Here is a 23,528-nt window from a genome sequence, read left to right on the forward strand (position 1 = left end):
AAACTACAAAACATACTCATTAATGTTAAATTTTTGCTGCAGAGAGTGCAGTACATACTGAGAGAGAATCAGTAATTATGACTGCTTCTGATTCGCTTGCAGGAAGCTTGCAAAGTGCTAGAACTATAGCAAATAATTCAGCCATGGATATAGGAGTATAGTCTGGTAATTGAACTGAAAAACACCACCAGTCCAGAGAAGGACAGAAGATGCCTACTCCAGCCTTTTCGTTTAATACAGATGCATCAGTCGCAATAATATTCAAGCTGGCAATTTCCCGCTGGACGACTGCTTTAATGAGAAGCAACGTGATTGAATGAGAAGGATCAGGGGACGTTGGTCCCACCGTAGCTGGAGCGGCCGCTTCAAGCTCTCACCTGACTAGTCACATTAGGTTACCACAGGTGTTTGGTAAACGATATGTGTCGAGACACGAGGACATCGGAGCGGTATTCGGAAGGCACTAGAAATGATGGTACATGCGCCTGCTTTTAGCTTGTTGGAGCCGGTGGCATTCTTATATAATGGCATCAAAAGATGACACATTGTTGAATAACAACAAGTTAAATGCATTGTTGACGATATCTTTGAGTATATGCACTACTATTTCAGGCTCGGACTTTTTCTCGTCGGCCTTGCGACATAGTGTGAGGACATCCTGAATGTAGCTTATGTAGTGCTCGGTGGAAGTTGGTGCGCGAGTTGATAACTCATTCTTCACGGCTTGTCGACGACCAAACAGGTTTCGAAAAAGCTCATAGATCTGTTCTTTGAAACTGTCCCAGCTGGTAGTGTTATGCTCGTGAGTGTCAATCCAGACATGAGGGGTTCCGTCAAGGTAAAAGATTACGTTTGCGAGCATGAGCATGGGATTCCACCTATAAGTGGCACTGGCTCGTCTGTAGAGGCATAGCCATTCGTCGATGCGGAACCCTCACGGCCCGAGAACATGCTAGGTGGTCTTTGAGGGCGGGAAGCATCACAAATATTGTTGCGGCCACTGAGCTGGCAGGCAGGGCAGGCGGCGTGGTGACCGGGGGTGATGAAGTCGATCTTGAGTGGTCATGTTGAAAGCCGCAAGCGAGCGTCTGCTTCGGAGTTTCGTGGCGAGGACGGGGATCGCACCACTTCACCAAATATGCTACGAGAAGTGCAGACTCAGAAGAGTAGGACACAGCTATATATTCAGCTGTTTAAGTGAGCAGCACCAGCCATACAGATTAGCTCACACCAGTCTATCTTTGTCCTCTTCATCTCCATGCCACTGGTACGTAGCAATAATAAGCTAATTGTATGATTTACATAAAATTGGCACTTTCAGTTTTGTAGGTGATGAATAGTCGATCATTTTTTGCTTGTTTTTTTGGAAAGAAACTGCGTAGGCAGAAGCTTTATGCAGCAAAATGACGAGCAATAAATTCAGCATTTAACATAACCAGAAAGCAGAGAATGACATTTTGCGATAAAAATTACTTTTTTCACTTGGCATCATACCTTAATTCAAATGTCGCCATCACAAAGGATAATACGTCAAACATTTTTGTGCTAGGTTTGTTTTTCTTGGGATGTTTTCTTTTTCTGTCTGTCGTCGCGCATCGGTTCATTGCATGGAGGAGTTTTTAAATTTTGTGACGGTGATTGGCTTTACTTAATAAAGCAACATCTTTATATGCCCCACCATAATGAAAAGTGATGGTCTGTGTCAATGCGAGTGTTGAAAAAAATTATCATGATATGACGCCATCTCATGATATCATTGTGGCATGACCTACTGGCAAAATGTTTTGTCATGAAGTCATTTTGGTGTCACTGTGGCATCACCATGTGATGCCAAATGATGTCACCGTTGCATGTTCATAAATGGACTGATCCCAAAGGCACCTTATACATCTTAACATTGTGGAATGTCTTTGTTACTCGGTGTCCTTTCTATCTGTAGGGTAAAATGTAGGGTTATAAAAAAGGTTGTGTATTATTGATCTTGGCATAGGCTGTTTTTCAGAAATTGGTTGGCAACACTGCATTGGACTGAAGAACAGCATAAGCAATGAACACAAGTGCACACTCCTGATAGACATTTATTTGTACAAGATCCATGTTCATATGCCCACACCTGCTTGTACAGACAAAGAAAGCAATGGAAAAAATTCAGAGGATCCCATGCTTGTGGGAATCTTTCGTGCCAAACAGCCACACAGTGACTGTATAGATGGTTTTGCAAGAGTCTGCCGGTCTCTGGCAACATTGTGCGTTCACCAGAAAACCGCCCCAGGAAACATCCGGTTTAGCTTGTTCTTGTGTGGGTTTAGCATTTGTTGTTGACCGCGGCTGCTTGTGTTCCAATATTTTATGCAGATAATATTACATTTCGATAAAGCACTTGCAGCTTGGGCGCAGCTGTGTCAAGCCAGGATGCAGTCTTCAAGCCTGAACTAATTTTATGTGCTAGTCAAAACTTTCTGTTTTGATCACGAGAGAAAACTGGATTCCCATTAAGAGCCCGTAGGCTTGTTCTTCCCACTTCATGAAAGGCAATGCAAAGCTCAGCGCACGCTAATGGCACAGAGATAATACTCAGACATTAGATTAGTCGAAGGTCCCGGTTACCGGGAATACATCAGTTGCTGTCGTCTCCCACTTGTGGCAGATACGTGTACTGACGCGTGAAATGGGTAACAAAACGTGAAAGCGAACACTGAAAATTTATCACAAAGGTGTTTCTTGTATAGTTTGAACAATAATAACGATGTGTACAGCTTGAAACAACATCAGGCACAAAGTAGCCATGCTCTGCATGAATCACCACACTGTGTATGTCATGGTGTCCATGTTTAGTTGTCGTTGCATTTTATTTCTTTTTTTTTTTTTGAAAATGACGCCGGCGAGTGGGCACTCATCTGTGCGAGCAAATGACTCATCACCTGTCTTTCTGCCGCTAATTAATATCTCTGCATTCTAGCTCATTTATGTTTTGGTGTTAACATGGCTTAGGTGGGTTCAACTTGAAAGTTTGATTCATGAATAGCTTACTCGTGAGTAAATCATACTAGTTAGCGTGACCAAGCCTCAGTTGATGTCAACACATAACCAGTACATTTTATATTTTCTTGGTCACAGGAACACTTTGGATCGCGAGCAATTCCAAAAGCCAATGATCTCTATAAAGAGTGCCCGGCGTGACGCAGGCGAAAAAATAATCGTTTTATCTTGAGGTTGTAGGGTTTGACAGTAGGAAGATTTTCAGTTCTAGTCGAAAAGCTGAATTGAACAACTTCACTAAGGATTGGGCAACTCTTCTCCTGCATGTCGACAATGTGGGTGAACTTTGAAGACGCGGAAAGAGAAAACACAGGTGTGCGCAGTCAATTTCTCTGTCCGTGTCTTCAAGGCGCGTCCACATCGACAGGCAGAACGAACTGGCCCAATTAAGTTGTCCTGCAGGTGCGGTCACTGCCAGAGGTAACACGGAGGAAGGGGCTGCGCTCATCGGAACGCTACGGTGGATATTTTGTGCGGTGCCTATCGGCCACACGAGCCGTGTTACCTGCAGCAGAGGCCGCACCTGCAACTGCCATTCACTACATCGAGCCCATTCATGTGGCCTCTAGACGTGGCACCAAATACATTCTAAGGAATGCGCCATAAATAATAGAGCAGCAAACTCAAACACACCACGAAAACACTGCCGGGACCATTGAAGAAACATTACCTGAAGTGGCGCACCAGAAGTCTGCTGGGGTAGGCCGTTCGGCGAGGCAGTTTGTTTACTAACACCAAAGCCGAATTTTTGGGCTTTTATTCTGGATTGCGGTGTTTTTGCAAGCAGTTGTGTGCACACCATGGGATCACCAGGAATATCAACTAAACTATTGTTTGAAGGGCAACGTATTGGTCTGACATAACGTTGAAACTCTCGCTACAGCACAGACATGAGTATTATCTAGGCTTGTACGAATAGTGAATTTTATGTTCGAAGCAAATAGTGCTTGTAGTCGATCAATTTTGAATCAAATTCATATGGTATACGTCAGATGTTATGAAAAAAATGGGCATATTTGTCATGACACAACTAACCTGCGCAATATTTTTTAAAAATTCGAACAAGGCCTTGGCAAGTACCATTCTTTTTGGTTCAAAAAAAGTGGAAACAACTTTAAATTGTAGTAGCTGTATTTGACTTTCAGTAGAATCCTAGTGATAACTTGCAAGATATGTTACGATATAAGATTGACTAAACTAGGAGCATATCAGCCGGTATGAAAAGCTTTTATGCGGAGGGTTACATGTCCATTCAACCTTGAAGTGGGGGCTTCCTGGCAGTGCGGATTTGGCCTTGATAAACCTTTTCTTGGCTTAGCACTCCTTCACAGCAGTGAAACCACCTATACAGGAGATTACATGCAGACATACATTTGTTCATTTCGAATACGACTTCAAAATTTTCAGCAATTTACATTGGAATTGAAGCAAATTTGAATACAGTGATATTTTTTTAATACGAATATTATCACAGGGTCGTGACGTGGCTGAAGGAAGGAGGCTGGATTGTCAGATCAAACTGTTTATTTGGGCAAACCTGTGCCCGGTAAACGGAAAGTCGTTACAGTAGCAGACTTGCACTGATGACGGCGAACGGAGCGTCGACAGTCGATCAACTGACAAGCGGCGAAGCATGTCGGCATTTATACTCTTGCCAACGAACGCTCTAGCGTTATCGCTAGTGGCGACGTAGGTTTCAGAATAATCTGTATTACTCTCGAAGCGGGCGTAATCTTAACAAAATGATCCACTGCAGTCCCGAAGCTTCTCGAACATTGCATGTGTAGTTTGCATTGAGAATTACATACAGTGTAATGGGGTGACAAAACTTGTGCAAGGGACGTGGCAGTATTGTCACCAGAATATTATTATCAAAACTGTCCACCTTATGGTGTGATGACTTGAATATTATGCGTAGCTTTAATCTATGCCTGCGAGGTTGAGCAATGCCTAAATATAGTTTGCTAAGTCATAGGAATGCGAACGTAATGTTTATTAGACAGGTATAAACTGCTATGACGCCTGTAGAATAGGAGTAAGTGTGTAATGTTTATCGCTTTGTCATAAAATCTGCCAGCACTGCAACCACAATTAATGTTGCACTGACCCTACGCCGACATTGGGCGTAAAATCAGTAAGGTCAATAAATGTGAACTGCCTTAGAAGAAGGCAGTTTAAAGTACTGTTGTGGCCCTACGATTGAATACCTGACTGCCACTCAAAATGCTTTGGTTCGATTTCTGCTTGAATATTCATTTTAAGTGCGGACAGGGACGTGGCTTGTTGTTCATCCATACATCTGGTGGGATCAATAAAGCACTCACTACCGGCTATAGCAGGGCTAGTGTTGCTCCAACCTGAATCAAGGTGATTGAACAACGTCTGGGGTGTAGTATAGAAAAACGAAACCGAAACAAGAAGGAAGAGTGCACGCACTGACGGGGAAAGCACACATGCCAGCGTTCGAGGCCTGGAGAACTGTCTCGCAGCAACTGAGCCAGTTCTTGGCTGGACGTCCGATCCGGAGAAATCGTGGACGTCCTTGGCATGATGACCTGTCCCTGTAATCCGGCTGGGTGACCGGCCCAGGGACCAGGTGGTGCTCTGCTCATCCAGCTGCTGTCCCTGACAGCTGTGCAATCGACGGACGAGGCCTGCAGTTTGGCTGGGAGACAGGCCCAAGGTTCAGGCAAGGTGCCGCTGCTCCCACCGCTGTAGAGTGGCTGCGAGTTCCGGTCTGCTGTAGGCCACTGCTTCGGCTGCCGTTCCAGGTGGCTGGCACAACCCTGGTATGCTGCCGGGACAAGTGTGGTGGCTGGTGAGCTACCGCTATCATACTGCCATGGGTGGGGCAGATAGCCGTCCCATGGCCCGGACTGACTTGGCTGAGGACACCAGTGAGCCTGAGGCGCATAGTGTTGAATGAGCGGCGACCAAGAAGCTACAAATGAACACAGCGGGAGCCTTTCAATCCTGACATGCATTTAGAAAGGCCTGCAGGGGACAGCCTGATTTTAGTTATGCATCTTTAGCGTTTACATTTTTCACTGTAAATATATTTTTGTTTGTGTGTGTGCACTCTTGAATCGATTGGATTTCTTGGCTGGTGGTCCTGGCCCAACAAAAACAGTGATATTACTTCACAAGGTCTAAACTAATATATTGAACAGAAGTAATCATACCAATTACCTGAAAATCGCTAAACTGTCTGCAAACACAGGGCAGATTCCAGTGAGGCACAGGAGATAGCGCCGTCACCTTGCCGACCGAGAGAATTCCCCTGCGCCGCGCTGTGTGGGGGAAACTGTCTGCAGGAAGTCAACATGACAAAATGTTCAAAAGAATTTTTTTCTAGGCCTCATTTTATTGTTAGACCCAACCAAATAAATCCTACAATTAATGAAGAATAGGGGACGATATTGAAAGGAATTAAAAAGTGGACAAAAAAGTACCCCTTTTTGTTGGTGGGACCCGAACCCACAACCTTGGAATCATGCATCTGATGTGTCTACCAATCGAGCTACCACATAATCCCCGTCTACTTTCATAGATTGGAATCTCTGTGTACATTGTCCCTGGGGCTGTTGCCGCACTTAGCCAAGATGCCAAGTGTGGAACACTTTTTGTCATCACATGCCACTGATGGAATGGATTATCTTTTTTCTCACCTTTAATTCATTTTCTATATACAAGATTGCAACTTATATAGTCTGTTGTGGTGGTGTCTACAAGATTAGAGCGTTCGCTACCAATGCGGGAGGAACTGGGTTTGATTCTCAGTGGTGACTGGGAACTCTCCAATTTTTTCCAATGAGTAGAGGAATACACTGACCCTGCACTCGGTTGTTCATGGATGCTCATCTCAAAAGGTGGTCCTCCCTATAAGGCCTTGCAAAGGCCCTTGGGCACACCTTAATCCACCACAGCCTTGGCGAAATAGTTGAGCATCCGCTGCTGCTGTAAGAAGCACAAAATTGTTGCTGCCGGGTACCCATTGGTGAAATAGATACAAGCACACTTCTGGCCTGGTGCTTGGCAGAACTAAGCTCTAAATTGTTGCTTGGGAGGGCACCCATCGTGTGGGAAATTGGCGGCATGGGATCGCCAAACATAAAATTAAGGTCATCCTCTTTTTGTTTTCAAGTACAACATAATACAACAGTTGGTGGAGTGCATTCTGTTGTGTCTAACAGTAAAATGTTGCCACCTTGGGTGCAGCTTGATGAAGGCCAGTCTGAGCTGCACCTGTGTGCACTTCGAGCCGACTGGTCTCAGCACGGGTCGCTGGAACCAGGAAAGCTCGAGGTGCGGGATCGGTTTGGCCGGACTCCACTTTTCTTCTGTGTCATGCTGGGTGATAGCCATGGAGCACAGATGCTGCTTCGTGCTGGGGCCAGGCCTGACCACAGTGACCATGCTGGGCAAACACCGTTGCATTTAGCTGCAAGAAAGGTGAGCTTGAAACACCATTCATCTTGCAGCTTGCTTACGATGAATGTTTTTCAGTGATTAGGGCCTATTCTTGTGAAGGGATTCATAGACAATCAGATTTGCTTTATTTAGAAAATACTGCGGTCACTGAAGACCAAGCAGGTGGGGAACATTACAATAAACAAATATGCAAACATCGAGAAAAAAATTAAAGGAATAATCAGATCAGATCAATCGATTTCGTAACGGACTAGTTTCTACAAAGCCATAGCTACGTGGGCAGGGCTATTGCATGTGTGCACTACATTGCCAAACAGTCCTTGCCGATGGTTTTATACACCAGCACAGCCACAATACATTAACGTTGAGGCAGGTCTGATTCATCTGGTAAGTGCACTGAAGCCTAGATATAACGAAGTATTGGTTATAACAAACTTAATGAATAGTTGGGTAATATATATAGTTTAGAAATATATCTTTGTAATGAATTTTCAAATATAACAAAGTTATTTTTGTGCGAGATACAACTTTGTTATAATGAAGTTTGAATACAGTAAAAGCTCATTAGTTTGACCCCCTCTAATTTTAAAAATTCAAATTCGGATGTCTTTTCATGTACTGGCCAGTGTACGAATTGCTTATTGGCATCAAACTCATTAATTGGGTCAAATTTGGTTGCAACTCGATTCATTTGGACAATCTTTCGAGCACGCAGAGTGCAAAGCATCGCAAAAGCGCAACCTAGAATAGTGAAAACAGTGTTCCCAAATAGCTGAAACCAGGCAGCACGGTCCGCATTGCTACCTCGGTTAGTTAGTGACCATGGCTTTGTCCATATGCCCAGTTCGCACAGGTACTTGAAACGCCAGATAATATAAAATTATAATTACTCTTGGAGAACACAACCATTGACTTCATGTTGTTTTGACGTGCCTTGAACAGGCTGCCCTTACCCTGAACTCGGATAAATGTCAGTTTGGCCAACGAGAGGTGCTTGGACATTTCGTCGGCAAGCTTGGTGTATGGCCAGACCCACAAAGGGTTACTATAGTGATCAATTTCTTAGCAATCGCAGTCGCAACGTCAGTTAAGGAATTTCTTAGGTCTTTGCTCGTACTCTGATGTTTTGTACCCAATTTCGCCAACACTGTATACCCTCTGACCTCATTGGGATGCATGGACAAGCCTTTCACCTGGAGAATGGATTGCGAATCTTCGTTTCGGCGTCTAAAGTCCATGCTCTTTTCCGCGCCAATACTCCACCATTTTGACCTTTCTGCCACAACAGAAGTGCAAACCGATGCAAGTGAAATAGGCCTCGGTACTATCCTCATTCAGGGTTTCGGGGACGCCGAGCATGCCATTGCCTATCCCAAGCATTTGTTGATCAAGGCTCAACAGAACTACATCATCACGAAGCAACAGTGTCTCGCTGTCATTCTTGCTGTGCAGAGGTTCCGCCAATATCCCTGCGACCATCACTCCACGATTGTTACTGATCATCATTCACTATGTTGTTTAGTTGACCTCTCTTATTCGTGCAGTCGCCTTGCTCGGTGGGCACAGGGCTTGCAGGAATTTGCCTTTGCAATTCATTACAAGAGTGCCAGCCAGCATGCATTGTCTTTCGCAGCTCCTGCTGCCATCAACTGCTTGTGACACTGACAGTTTTGACGAATTCCAAGCCGTCATTGGCTATGCACGTTTTCTTGACTTCTTCACCTTCCGAAAAGAACAGAGCAACAACTGTAGCTTGGATGCCCTTTTTGATTCAGCTGCTCAGCCGAAAAGCAACAATGGCTTTGTTATCTAAGATAACCTGCTCTATAAGAATTACGCAGCTGACAGCGCACACCTACTATTGGGTGTCCTAACGACTTTAGAATATGTGCTCCGTGCTATGCACGATGATGGGCATATTCTAAAGTATTTTCTGCTGGCCTAGATTGCTAAGGACCGTAGAAAAGTTGTGACAAATGCCAACAATACAAGCACCTGAACACTGTCCTGGTTGGACTACTTGACCCTTTCGCACTCTCAACACCTTTCGAAATGATGGGAGTTGATCTGGTCGGCCCTTTCTTGCACTCGTCAGACAACAAGTGTAGGGTAATTGTTTGTCTTGACCACTTGAAGCATCTTGAAGGGACCGCAGCTATGCCAGCAGTCACGACAGTCGATGTTTCCAGTTACCTCCCGTCTTCAGTCATACTTCACCATAGATCACCTCGTATTATTGTGAGTGATCATCCAGATCGTTGGTGACGTAGTTAAAGAGCTCTTGCGTCTCTGTGATTGTTGTTTTCGTTTTGGACTTCTTATCACCTGTAGACAAACGGTCTTCTCGAGCGCACGAACAGAGGCCTCGCCAATACTATTTATATGTATGTAAATTCAAGACACGAGAATCGGGATGACATCCTCCCTCTCATTATGTACTTCTACAACATGGCAAGGCGTGAAACCATTGGCTACAGCCCTTTCTATATTTTTTATGTTCGACCACCCTACGGCTTCCTTAACCCAATTCTGCTTTTTAATACTGATGAGGACTCTTCTATTGCTCAGACTCTCTGCCACGCAGAGGAAGCACGGCGTGTAGCTCAGCTTCGTACGTTGGCATCCCAGGACCGTCCCAAGATCATCCACAATTTGCGCCACAAGGATGTGTATTATGACAAGGGTGACATAGTTTGGCTGTGGCCGCCGCTTTGCAAGCGTGGCCTGTGTCAAAAGTTTCTGGCACATTACTCCAGCCTCTTTGTCATCTCGATCGCCTCAGTGACCTGACGTACTTGAAAGCTCACCTTTTTCATGACAGCTACCATTCTCAGCAACAGCAACTTGCTCACGTTGCGCGCCTTAAGTGCTGTCATCCACGCGACTCCGCATTCATGTAATCTTTAACCACCCGGCGGACTTTGTCTGTGGAGGGGGGAGTGCTATGCTAACGAGACAAGCACGAGTAAAGAAGTGGGGGACGAAGAACAATTGTCTTGTGAGCGCATCAGTGCTGGCGTGGCGGCCATTCAAAACTTTTCCATCAGCCCATCTTTGAATGAAAAAATCACAGCATATCCACGGAGTGAATGATGATGAGTGGGGTGAAGTGTCCGTGCACTCATCTGTCTGTCTGTCCGTTCATTTAGTGAACACTCCAAGTACCGCCATCTGGCATCTTTTCATCATATATTGATCATTACAAGTACCGCCATCCAGCAAACATTCCAAGGACTAAACGAAAGGTGGCTACTGTAGGATCCCAGGAAAAGGAGTCAGGGTCAAGCTGCCCCGATGTACGAAACGAGAACCTTCCTTTATTGTCTGTGTACATCGTTTATATAACAATGAGTTAATGCGTCCCCTGTGGTTGAAAGAACAAAAGCGAAACCAGAATTGAATACAACATACTGCCTCCCTTAATTTTCGTGGTTAGATGTTAGTACATATTATAACAAAAACCAAAGTATACACTACCCCAGTACATAGTACAAAATATACAAAGTTCAAGTCGTAAACTAAAAGTTTGTGATAGTCTTGAAGCCGAGCTGCTGGCCGGGGTCTTTGGATCGGCCTCTCTGAATGTTGCACTACTGGAGCTGGTTGCTGAAGTACTGAAGGTAGTGACTGCGTCCCTGAGAGCAGCTGCAGCTCGGGAGGCTGCACTACACCAGGAGACGGCGGCCGCGGCTCGCCAGGTAGCAGTACGCCAGGAAACTGTGGCGGTGGCACGGTGGGTTGCTGCACACCAGGAAACTGCGGCTGCGGCACGGCAGGTTACAGCACACCAGGAGACCGTGGCTGCGGCAGGGAAGTTTGTAGCCTAGGTAGCTGCGGTATCGTGGCTGAAGACTGCGGCACAGGCAGCTGCGCCTGGCGGCAAACACACACCCCTCTTCGGTCCTGGACAGCTTGGAGGCATTCCGCGTACGAATGTCTTCAAGCCTGTAAGAAACAGGCTCCTTCCTTTTTAACACTTTAGTTGGTGAGGAGAAGGAGCAGTTGCCCTTGAAGAGAACGGATGGTTTATTGACACGAACAGTGTCTTCTACATCCATCCTACGCTTTTTGGCAGCTCTCCTCTTATCCGCCCACAGCTTGCTGCTCTGTCGTTCTCCCTAGACCCTACGACCAATTCGCGTCAACTCTTTAGCCGGTTCTTTAGCAAAGGCTGATGCTGAGAGGCTGACGACATCCAGCCTGGTTCGGGGCATTCTACCATGCAGCACAATAGCAGGGGCAACCCCAGTGGTTGCCTGTGGGGAGCCCTGTATATTGCAAGGTAGTCCATGACTGCTTGTCGAAGCGGGTGCTCTTCGAGAAATGAAACTTGAACAAAGTTTTCGAATGTTCAGTTGAACCGGTATACTTGCCCATTCGCCTGGGGGTAGTACACTGATGAATGCAGCAGCCTGATGGCCCTGTCTTACAGAAAAGTAATGAATTCACGTGAAGTGAACTGAGATCCATTGTCGCAAATGACTTCTTCAGGGTATTCTTCACGGGAAAAAACACTTGTTAAAAAGTATTTCACTATGCTCGTGGATACCTCATGACAAAAATATACCTCTGGCCACTTGGAGTGGTAATCCACAAGCGTTATGGTAAATCTACTGTTGTGAGGTGTGTGCTCCAAGGGACCAACAATATCTAGGGCAAGCTTTTTACATGGTCTTCCAGGCCATTCAACAGGTTGCAATGGTGCTGGTAGAGTCCTGGCAGATTAATCGGCCACCAGGCAAATGTGGCAGTTTTTCACTGCTGTTTCCACTTCTTTATCCATTCGCACCCACCAGAACCTCTCTGAAGTTCGGCTTCGTGAGTGGGCATAAAATGTGGGCATGAAATACATCACTTCACCTTCTTTTCTGCAGCTTTAATATTTTGAAAGCGGCGTGTGAGGTGTCAAGCCTACTCTCGTGTGTCTGTGTTTGCATGTCCTGGCTAATAAGGGCCTAGAACAGCTTTTGATGGTAGACAATCGAGCGCGTTATTTTCTCTTGGCGTTTCTCTTTCTCTTTTATTTTTTTGCACTCTTCGTGACGCTGAAACGATGATTTACGTGGCATAGTTAGGGCACATACTCTCAAATTGTCTATAAATGAGAAATATAAGTTTTGAATTGTCTCCAGCCCTGCTTTGCCTTGCCTTCGGACCCCTCTCCTCCCCATCTTGCGTGATTATTGTGCGCTATTAAATTGTGATTTCTCAGCATTTTGTAATTCTTTTATTGTGCCTACGGAAATAATAACAGTGCAACTGACAAGCTCGAAATGCCGGTACACTCTGGGGTCTCGACGAGGCGAGTGCCTCGCCTTGCTCTTGGAGTGAACGGACACAGCAGACACCGTCGGTACCAACCAAACAACATACATACATTTAACTGATTTAGACGACGATATCGTCCGCTGAATTGATACATCAATCGTTATCAACACGCTACCATACAAACAACATAACACAGTAACACACCAAACACACAATAACATACCCAAGGCGGCATCGCCAACGCTTGACTTATCACATGGGCCCTTGGCGCGCAGGCCGTGGTACCACGCGCCGAAGACCCACGCTAGAGACAACCGTTTGCGGCAACCGCTAGGTGCAGAAGATGCTCGCTCAACTCTCACCCGCCACCAAGGCCTGCCATCCGCCAGGGGTCACCGCCGGCGCTACCATTCTACCAACAGTGGTACTCAACGCGAACACAACGCTACCTACGCTACCTACCACAACGCTACCTACCACAACGCTACCGTCACCCAAAATGCGGCCTTGGGGCGAGATACGTGCGCCACACAGCGCAAACAACTTTACGGGGGGTGTCAACACCCCCACATTCCCCCAACCTTAAATCAAACCATATCCTGAAAACAAAGATCAGCTACACAAGCTTTAACAAAAAAAAAAAGACATCGCATGTCCATAATGTCCTTGCACCACGACATCACCGCTGATCGACACTGCTGCACTGTCCGGCTCGACTTCACCTCACTACCGGCCCCGCAACAGCAACGTTGCCGTCGTCGCGATGACCCATCGCTAGCGCAGACACGTCTTCCAGCTGCGACCAGCACTCACGAGGGCGCCGTACTGCAGGCAGTTGCGCAGGTCCCAGGCCTCTCCATCGCCCGACCTCACGACCGCATTCCTGGCCAGTGATGCTGACGATGTGCAGAAGACAGCCGGCCGTGGATGACATCCCTCCCGCTGAATACATCAACAAAAAAAAACTTGAAAAAAAAAACAATGGAGCAGGACCTAGGGAAGGGAGCTTTGGGATTTTTGGCCACGTAGTATGATGGTCAGTACTGCTAGCTAATACATCGGCAGCGGCCGAGACGCCCATAGAAATAAAACAAAAATCACTTTTTGCTAACACCGTGCATCACAAGATAAAAAAAAGTGAGGGAAGCAGAGTGCAAAACCTCAACGCCACGATCCACCTAGTTGTGCCACGTGCGACAGGCGGCTGCGCAGAGCCTTAGGCCTAATGAGTTGCTCTGCAACAACCGGCATCCACCCAGCACCCAGCCTAGGTGCAGAAGAGGCAGCCGGGAGGAGACATCCACTCTGTGAGGTGGCCCTATCGCTCGCCGCACACAGCAGCTTACCTAGTGATCGGCGTCTACTGCCCCGGGCAGTGTCACGACGCCCTGGCATCGAGCCACAATACAAGTCTGTAATGACGCCCGGCTCCCTGAGCCCAAAGAGATAGAAGAAGCTATTTACAGAAAATCTGGCCATCCACGAGGCTTTCGTACTCACTCGCTTCGGGCCAGGCCTACAAACCACGTGCTCTAGGCCTTGCTCACCCCAGGATGCGGACTGCATGGCTCTGGTCCTAATTTACCAACGTTTCTGAAAACTAACACAACAACAAAAAAAACACTTGCAAGCAGAAACAAATAAAGCTCAACCTGCCGACAAGTTCAAACACGTTGCAAAACCAATCTCCTCGCTTCTCAACAAAGCACACCGCCAACGCTAGCAATGAGAAGTCCCCCCTAGGCCTACTGCACCCCGGTTCAAACAAAAGCTTGTACCGAACCGCAAAACTGTCGTCCGATACTCCAAGAGCCCCACGTTGGGAGCCAGTGTGGGGTCTCTACGAGGCGAGCGAGCGCCACGCCACGTTCTTGGAGTGAGCGGACACAGCAGACGCGGTCAGTACAAACCAAACATACATTTATGTAACTAATTTACATTGACGATACCGTCCGTCGAATCGATACATCAATAATGAATACGCTAGGACATCGTTACACAATAAGACGACAAACACACAACACGACAAACACGCTAACCCATCCCAGGCGGCGTCGCCAACGCTTGACTTACCGCGTGGGACCCCGGCGCAAACCCGCGGTGCCGAGCACCGGGGACCCACGCTACAGACAACCGTTCGTGGCAGCCGCCACACGCAGAAGAGGCTCGCTCAACTTTCGCCCACCACCAAGGCCTGCCTTCCGCCAGGGGTCACCGCCGGCGCTACCACTCTACCAACAGGGGTGCTCAACGCGAACACAACGCCATCTATCGTCCGGCGATTGTCACCTCCCCGAAACATGGCTTCTGTGCGAGACACTTGCGCCACGCGGTGCAAACAACTTTACAAAGGATGTCAGCACTCCCACATTCCCCCAACCTTAAATAAAACCATATCCTGAAAACAAAGAGATAAGCTACACAAGCTTCAACAAAATAATGACATCCCATGTCCAATAATGTTCTTGCACCACGACACCGTCGCTGGTCGACACTGCTGCACTGTCCGGCTCGACTTCACCTCGGTACCGGCCCCGCAACAGCAACGTTACCGTCGGCGCGACGAACAGTCGCTTGCGCCGACACGTCTTCCAGTTGCGACCAGCACTCACGAGGGCGCCGGACTGCAGGCAGTTGCGCAGGTCCCAGGCATCTCCGTCGCCCGATCTCACGACCGCATTTCAGGCCAGTGACGCTGACAATGTGCAGACAGCCGGCCGTGGATGGCATTCCTTCGGCTAGATACACAAAAAAAAAAAAAAAAACTCGACAGAAACAATAGAGCAAGGCCTAGTGAAGGGAGCTTCGGGCTTTTCGGCCACGTGATACGATGGTCAGTACAGCTAGCTAATAAATCGGTGGCGGCCAAGATGCCCATCAAAATAAAACAAAAGTTACTTTTCCTAACTGGTGCATCGCAAGATAAAAAAAAAAGAGGTGAGGGAAGCAGAGCACAACACCTCAACGCCACGATCCACCTAGTTGTGCCACGTGCGACAGGCGGCTGCGCAGAGCCTTAGGCCTAATGAGTCGCTCGGCTACAACCGGCATCCACCCAGCACCCAGCCAAGGCGCAGAAAAGGCAGCCACGAAGAGATGTCCACTCTGTGAGATGGCCCTATCTCTCGCCACACACAGCAGCTTACCAAGCGATCGGCGTCCACCACCCCGGGTGGTGTCACGATGCCCTGGCGTCGAGCCGCAATACAAGTCAGCAACGACGCCCAGCTCCCAGAGCCCAAGGAGATAGAAGAAGCTATTTACAGAAAATCGGACCACCCATGAGGCTTCCGTACTCACTTGCTTCGGGCCTGGTCTACAAACCACGTGCTCTAGGCCTTGGTCACTCCAGGATGCAGATCGCATGGCTCTCGTCCCAATTCAACAATGCTTTTGAAAACTAACAACAACAACAAAAAACAACACTTGCAAGCAAAAATAAATAAATAGAAAGTCAATCTGCTGACAAATTCAAACACGTTACAAAACCGATCCCCTCGCTTCTCAACAAAGCACACCACCAACTCTAGCAAAGAAGTTCCCCTAGGCCTACTCTACTCCGGCTCAACAAAAGCCTGTATCGAACCGCAAAAACTGTCCTCCGATACTCCGAGAGCTCCACGTTGGGCAGCCAGTGTGGGGTCTCGACGAGGCGAGAGCTGGGCTCTTGGAGTGAACGGACACAGAAGACGCGGTCAGTACAAACCAACACAACATACATTTATTTGACTAATTTATAACGACGATATCGTCGGCCGAATGATTCATAAATCGTAATTAACACACTATCATACAAACATCATAACACAGTAACACACCAAACACACAATAACATACCCAAGGCGGCGTCGCCAACGCTTGACTTACCACGTGGGCTCCGGCGCGCAGGCCGCGGTACCACGCGTCGAGGACCCACGCTAGAAACAACCGTTCGCGGTAACCGCCATGCGCAGAAGAGGCTCGCTCAACTCTCGCCTACCACCAAGGCCTGCCATCCGCCAGGGGTCACCGCCGGCGCTACCACTCTACCAACAGTGGTACTCAACGCGAACACAACGCCACCTATCGCCCGGCGGTCGTCACCCGAAATGCAATCTTGGGGCGAGACGTGCGCCACACGGTGCAAACAACTTTACAGGGGGTGTCAGCACCCCCACAACACTGAATGCTTAGCGCCCACATTGGACACGTGCTTTATGAAGACAAAAGTGTCGAAAAAATATGTCCTGCGAGAGTTGTAGTTAAACGAGTCACCGCTTTTGTGTTCATAGTAAAAGTAATACAAAAATATTTTCCACAGTATTTGTGAAAAACAATCCGGTAACTACTCTTCTAACGGCCTTTGGTACAGCTTGAAATAAATAATTTAGCCGCTTTGAGCAGCCTAACAGGAAAAATGCACACTAACTTATCAAACTACTAAAAGAGAAGTGAGCAGTTCCACCATACGCACATCTTGATAGAACTCGCCACGGTCGCTTTTTTTCGCCCTCTACGGCCATTGCTGAAACTTGAAAGTTTATGGGGCCTGCTTTTAGCTTCATCACAATTTGGTTTATAGTATAACTGTCAGTTCAAGGGCACGAATAAACAGAAAGAAAGAGAGAACAAGCGCTTGTCCTCTCTTCTTTTCTGTTTATTCGTGCGCTTGAACTGACAGTTATACCATGTATATCCAACTAGCCCTACTTTCGATTATGTTGGTTTATAGTGATGGACTATATGGTTTATAGTTGCATTGAAAATAATAGGTGGTCTGTAAGATGAGGTGCCATGCAACAATTTTCCCCAAGTCCAATCGACGCATCCAAAAGCATTTGCTTGTGTTATTCCAAATTCTGTTTTAAGTGGCCAAAATATGGTCACTGAGCATGCCTTGGTGCCCACGTTTTGACACCGGATGCTTGAACTGCGGCATCACCAGACAGTGACATTTTTGGTTTCATCATCATCATCATCATCATCATCAGCCTGACTACGTCCACTGCAGGACAAAGGCCTCTCCCATGTTCCGCCAGTTAACCCGGTCCTGTGCTTGCTGCTGCCAATTTATACCCGCAAACTTCTTAATCTCATCTGCCCACCTAACCTTCTCTACCCCTAACCCGCTTCCCTTCTCTGGGAATCCAGTTAGTTACCCTTAATGACCAGTGGTTATCCTGTCTACGTGCTACATGCCCGGCCCATGTCCATTTGCTCTTCTTTATTTCAGCTATGATATCCTTAACCCCCGTTTGTTCCTTAATCCACTCTGCTCTCTTCTTGTCTCTTAAGGTTACACCTACCATTTTTCTTTCCATTGCTCGCTGCGTCGTCCTCAATTTAAGCTGAACCCTCTTTGAAAGTCTCCAGGTTTCTACTCCGTTGCTAAGTACCGGCAAGATACAGCTCTTATATACCTTCCTTTTGAGGGATAGTGGCAATCTACCTGTCATAATTTGAGAGTGCTTGCCGAATGTGCTCTACCCCATTCTTATTCTTCTAGTTACTTCAATCACGTGGTTCGGCTCTGCGGTTATTACCTGCCCTAAGTAGACATAGTCTTTTACAACTTCAAGTGCACTATTATTTATCTCGAAGCGCTGATCCTTTCCGAGGTTGTTGTACATTACTTTCGTTTTCTGCAGATTAATTTTAAGACCCACCTTTCTGCTTTCCTTGTCTAACTCCATAATCATGAGTTGCAATTCGTCTCCTGGGTTACTCAGCAATGCAATGTCATCGGCGAAGCGCAGATTACTAAGGTATTCTCCATTAACTCTTATCCCTAACTGTTCCCATTCTAGGCTTCTGAAAACATCCTGTAAGCACGCGGTAAACACAATTGGGGAGATTGTGTCCCCCTGCCTTACACCCTTCTTGATTGGTATTCTGTTACTTTCTTTATGAAGCACTATGGTAGCAGTTGATCCCCTGTAGATTTCTTCCAGAATGTTTATATATACTTCATCTACGCCCTGATTCCGCAGTGTCTGCATGACGGCTGATAATTCTACTGAATCAAACGCCTTCTCGTAATCTATGAAGGCTATGTATAGTGGTTGGTTATACTCTGAGCATTTCTCTATTACCTGATTGATAGTATGAATGTGGTGTGCAAAGAAAAGCTGCTGGTGAGGATCAGGTAACATCAGATCTGCTGAAAGATGGAGGACAGATTGTGTTAGAAAAACTAGCCACCCTGTTTACGAGGTGTCTCCTGACGGGAAGAGTACCAGAGTCTTGGAAGAACGCTAACATCATCTTAATACATAAGAAAGGAGATGACAAGGACTTGAAGAATTACAGGCTGATCAGCTCGCTCTTTGTAGTATACAAGCTATTTACAAAGGTAATTGCTAACAGAGTAAAGAAAACATTAGAATTCAATCAACCAAAGGAACAAGCAGGATTTCTAACAGGCTACTCAACAATTGATTTTTGGTTTAAATAGAGATAACTTACACGCAAGTGACCCAGCAAAGTAGTTGAACCTGGCAACCCTGTTCCCTATGCCTGTTGCATGGCAAATGTGGATAAATTGACTCGGCAGCTATGGAAGCTGCTTACCTTCTGTGCAGGCTCACAGAAGCCTGGTGCGCCTTCTGCTGTCTGCTGGTGCACCCTGGGCTAGAGGGGATGTGCATGGATGCACGCCTCTGCACTGTGTAGCCACCGTCGCCTTGCCACAGGCACGCACTGTCTTAACCATGTTACTGGAGTGCATGGATGCCAGCCAAGTTGACTTACAGGACAAGCTTAAGGTACTAGATTTTGACTTACTATCAGAACCCAGCTGTGGCATGTGCTACCTGTGTGACCTTTTACACAATGAGAAATAGTGACCAGGGTTTGTGCTGGAATCAAATCCAGGCATGATGTTTCGCAGTCAGTGGAACATTATACCACAGAGAAATCTCAGTGATCGAAACTTCTTCAGGAAAAGATACTAGTATACAAGTGTTTTGTTATATAAGAAGTCACATTAACGGATGCAATGTTGTCTGGCTGATGCATAGAATCAAGCATCACATTATATGATTGGTGTTATGAGCAGTTGGTTTAAAACAGACCACTCATTACATTACAAAGGGCTCAGCCATAATGATCGTTATAATTTGCCTCGGCATCAACAAAGTGGACAGCAATCTAAGTTTTTGTGTTCTCTCACTGGCTGGACTTCCGAACTACGATTTTCTTGTCAGCCATATCTTGCCGCTTTTTGCCAAACGAGGTATGTTGGCTCTTGCTTTAAAGAGAGTCTTTTGAGTTAGCTCGCTTTTGGCCATGTAGCCGCCTCGATGCATCACGCTAAGTGTATCTACAAAATACTCCGATAGTAACTGTGACGGCAAGTTGGTGTGCTCCACGACTAGGTACAAGTAGTTCACTAGGCAAACAGTAGCCAAACATAAGTTTAAGGGCCGCTCATGTTGTCGCATTCTCTTAGTGTGCGTTTTTAATAGCAGCAGAATGTCATGCAGTAGGGCATGACAGCTTCATTTTCGATGGAGGCGAAAATGCTTGAGGCCCGTGTGCTTAGATTTACGTGCATGGTAAAGAACCCCCGGTGGCTGGAATTCCTGGACCCCTCCACTGCGGCATCTCTCATAATTAGTAGATCATGGTTTTAGGACGTTAAACCCCAATAATAATAATAATATTAAATAATGTCATACAGTAGGTGCATGCAATGCTTTACTGATGTTAAGGTCGGTTCCAAGCGAAGTGCTACTACTGACGCATGGTAGATACTTTGTTACTTGGCAAAACCATGGTGAATTATGGTGTGGTATGTACTTCCACCAAAGGAAACACCACAGGAACGACTATTGTGGTCATGTTTTTCTGTGTTTTTTTGTGATTCTCAGTGTTTCGTTGCTGTTTTTTTGTTTTGTACATTGGTTTTGCTGTGATCCATGGTGCAGTTTTAGTGCTGTTGTTGGTTGGATGCTTTGCTGTGGTAGACTTCATCTCCTTTGCGGTTTCTTTCTTTCAAACCTCGAGGTTGAGGGCTTTCCTCTACTGTGGCTTGGCTTGTGATTCCTATTCTACTAGCTCGGGCTTTGCTGCTGATGTTCACGCTACCGCTTTCATGTGAGCCATGTGGAGTTTGTTACCCTTCCCTAGCATGCTCTCTGATTGGTTCCTTCCTTAAACAGCTTGCTGGTCATGCGACTTGTGTGGCGCAGCTGCTCTGACACATTCATCTTCCTTCCTCCTCTGGTTGACCTGGCTGTACAAGGATTGGTCTAGCTAGAACAACTCTGCTGTTGGAAATTGATTCGTGAAAATCGTAGGTTATGTTAAAGGGGACCCTTCAAAACATCTAAGACCTCTTCGTTGCACATTCTTTTTACTTTCAGACTGTGTAGACAGAAGGCTGAAGAGGTTAGCACAGCTAGAATGGCAGCGATAGGGGCATGCAGCCTGAAGTCATTCAGCCTAGAACACTCAAAATATAACAAAATAGATGCCTGCATTCAACTTGATTTACACAAGGTCACCTGACTGCAGTTTCCTTGCCCTGTTACATTGGAGGGCGCTCCAATCTAATGAATTGAAAGCCCTATTTATCGGCATTATTCACATAAAAGCAGCGCCAATAACGAGGGACAAGAAAAAAAGGAGACAGACAGCGGCACTGACTTAGAACAAGATTTATTTGCTGGAACAGCGCAATATATACTTGAGCAGTATTCGGCAAATAAGCCCAACTAGCATAAGCAACCACGTTAGCTATTTATCAGCAGCTTGCATGCCTTTTTGCCATCTCTAATGTATTGATGACACTTTTGTAATCGTAACTAACAATGTAATGCTTGATGAGTGAACTGCACATCCTAATTGAGGCAGCTCGCAAATCCCTCTATTGTGTTTTCAGTGATGTAGTTCCAACACTGCCTATATCAACACTTTTACATTTTTTCCCATTCAGTTTATCCCAACAATGATGTCTGAAGCGTCCCCAGTGCATTTTGTCAAGCATAGTGGCGTTCAGTGCATTCTTTGGCTGGCGCTGCAGTTTTGAAGCTGGAGGTTTGAGAATGTTAGTCTATAAGGCACTCAGTAAAAAAGCATACTAAAAAATATGCAACCAAATAACGTTCCTTTTTTTTTTTTTCATGCAGTGTTGCAGTCACTTATTATATTACGATTATCTTATCACAGACCTATGCCCAGCATTGTAATTTTCGCTCCCGATAGTTCTGACGAGCGCCACTATGCGTTTATGTGATAAGTACTGATGTAGGCGCTTCAAAAAAAAGTTTTGTAAAGCCCGTTCAAGTGTGTTTGTCACTGCTTGCTCAATAACATTTTGAATGTATGTGCATTTCTGTTCTGATTCAACCTAGCTGTCTCTGTCATATCAAGGAATCATTTGAGAGCATAAACACGTAAAACAATTTTTCTCAATCGTGCTGGGTTTTCAATGTAGAGCACCATGCGTTGAAGCTGCGTTACTTACCTACTGGTCCATTTGGCTAAACACCTGTGTTAGCAAATGGAATTACATTTGAACAAAGGGGATGTACAGTGGGTACAAAGGGAATGTATTGTGGGTACACTATAAATGTTGGACAGCTTCTGCAAAGGCCTTGATATATGGGGGGCCCTGCCACGATGGTCTAGTGGCAAAGGTACTCGGCTGCTGACCCGCAGGTCGTGGGATCGAATCCCGGCTGCGGTGGCTGCATTTTTGTCAAAGGCAAAAGTTCTGTAGGCCCATGTGCTCAGATATCATCATCATCATCAGCCTGACTACGTCTACTGCAGGACGAATGCCTCTCCCATGTTTAATTAGTCATTTCGATCCGGTGCTTGCTGCTGCCATTTTATACCCACAAACGTCTTAATTTCATCTGCCTATCTAACTTTGTGTTTTCCCCTAACCTGCTTGCCTTATTTGGGAATACAGTTATTACCCCTAATGACCAGCAGTTATCCTGTCTACGCGATACATTTCCGGCCCATGTCCATTTCCTCTTCTTGATTTCAGCTATGATATCCTTAACCCCGTTTTGTTCCCTGATCCACTCTGCTCTCTTCTTGTCTCTTAAGGTTGCACCTACTATTTTTCTTTCCAATGCTCACTGCGTCGCCCTCAATCTAAGCTTAACCCTCTTTGTAAGTCTCCAGGTCTTTGCTCCGTAGCTAAGTACCGGCAAGATGCAACTGTTATATACATTCCTCTTGAGGGATAGTGGCAATCTACCTGTCAGGATTTGAGAGTGCTTGCCAAATGTGCTCCACCCATTCTTATTCTTCTAGTTACTTCAATCTCGTGGTTGGGCTTCGCGGTTATTACCTGTCATAAGTAGACATAGTCTTTTATAACTTCTAGTGCACTATTACCTATCTCGAAGCGCTGTTCTCTTCCGAAGTTGTTGTACATTACTTCGTTTTCTGTGGAATAATTTTAAGACCTACTTCTCTGCTCTTCTTGTCTAACTTGATAATCGTGAGTTGCAATTTGTCCCCTGAGTTACTCAACAAATTAATGTCATCGGTAAAGTGCAGATTATTAAGGTACTCTCCATTAACTATTATGCCTAACTGTTCTCATTCTAGGCCTCTGAAAACCTCCTGTAAGCAACGGTAAATAGCTTTGGGTAGATTGTATCCCCCAATGCTCAGATATGGGTGCACGTTAGAGCACCCCATGTGGTCAAAATTTCCAGAGCCCTCCACTACGGTGTCTCATAATCGTATGGTGGTTTTGGGACGTTAAACCCCACAGATCACGATATCTCGTGGGGGCTATAAAATAGGAGTACATTATTGCTGAACTCTGTGTTTGTGCAAATGAT

The 23,528-nt window shown here is 46.1% G+C and overlaps 1 protein-coding gene across 14 annotated transcripts in view; it reads left to right on the plus strand.

Annotated features, from left to right (window-relative positions):
- LOC119178128 (uncharacterized) overlaps positions 1 to 23,528 on the plus strand; it is a 435,306-nt gene that overhangs the window by 43,992 nt on the left and 367,786 nt on the right. For 13 of the 14 annotated variants that reach the window (XR_012894531.1, XM_075890939.1, XM_075890937.1 and 10 more), the window contains 2 exons: positions 7,258 to 7,491; positions 19,299 to 19,481. Coding sequence is in view for 13 of the 14 variants with exons in the window: in XM_075890939.1 (XP_075747054.1) it covers positions 7,258 to 7,491; positions 19,299 to 19,481 (417 nt within the window). In the remaining variant the exon portion in view is untranslated. The remainder of the gene's footprint in view (positions 1 to 7,257; positions 7,492 to 19,298; positions 19,482 to 23,528) is intronic. The other variant, XM_075890944.1, reaches the window with a different exon arrangement.

The sequence above is a fragment of the Rhipicephalus microplus genome, chromosome 3, assembly GCF_043290135.1.
Source record: "Rhipicephalus microplus isolate Deutch F79 chromosome 3, USDA_Rmic, whole genome shotgun sequence".
In the NCBI taxonomy this organism is placed as follows: Eukaryota; Metazoa; Arthropoda; class Arachnida; order Ixodida; family Ixodidae; genus Rhipicephalus; species Rhipicephalus microplus.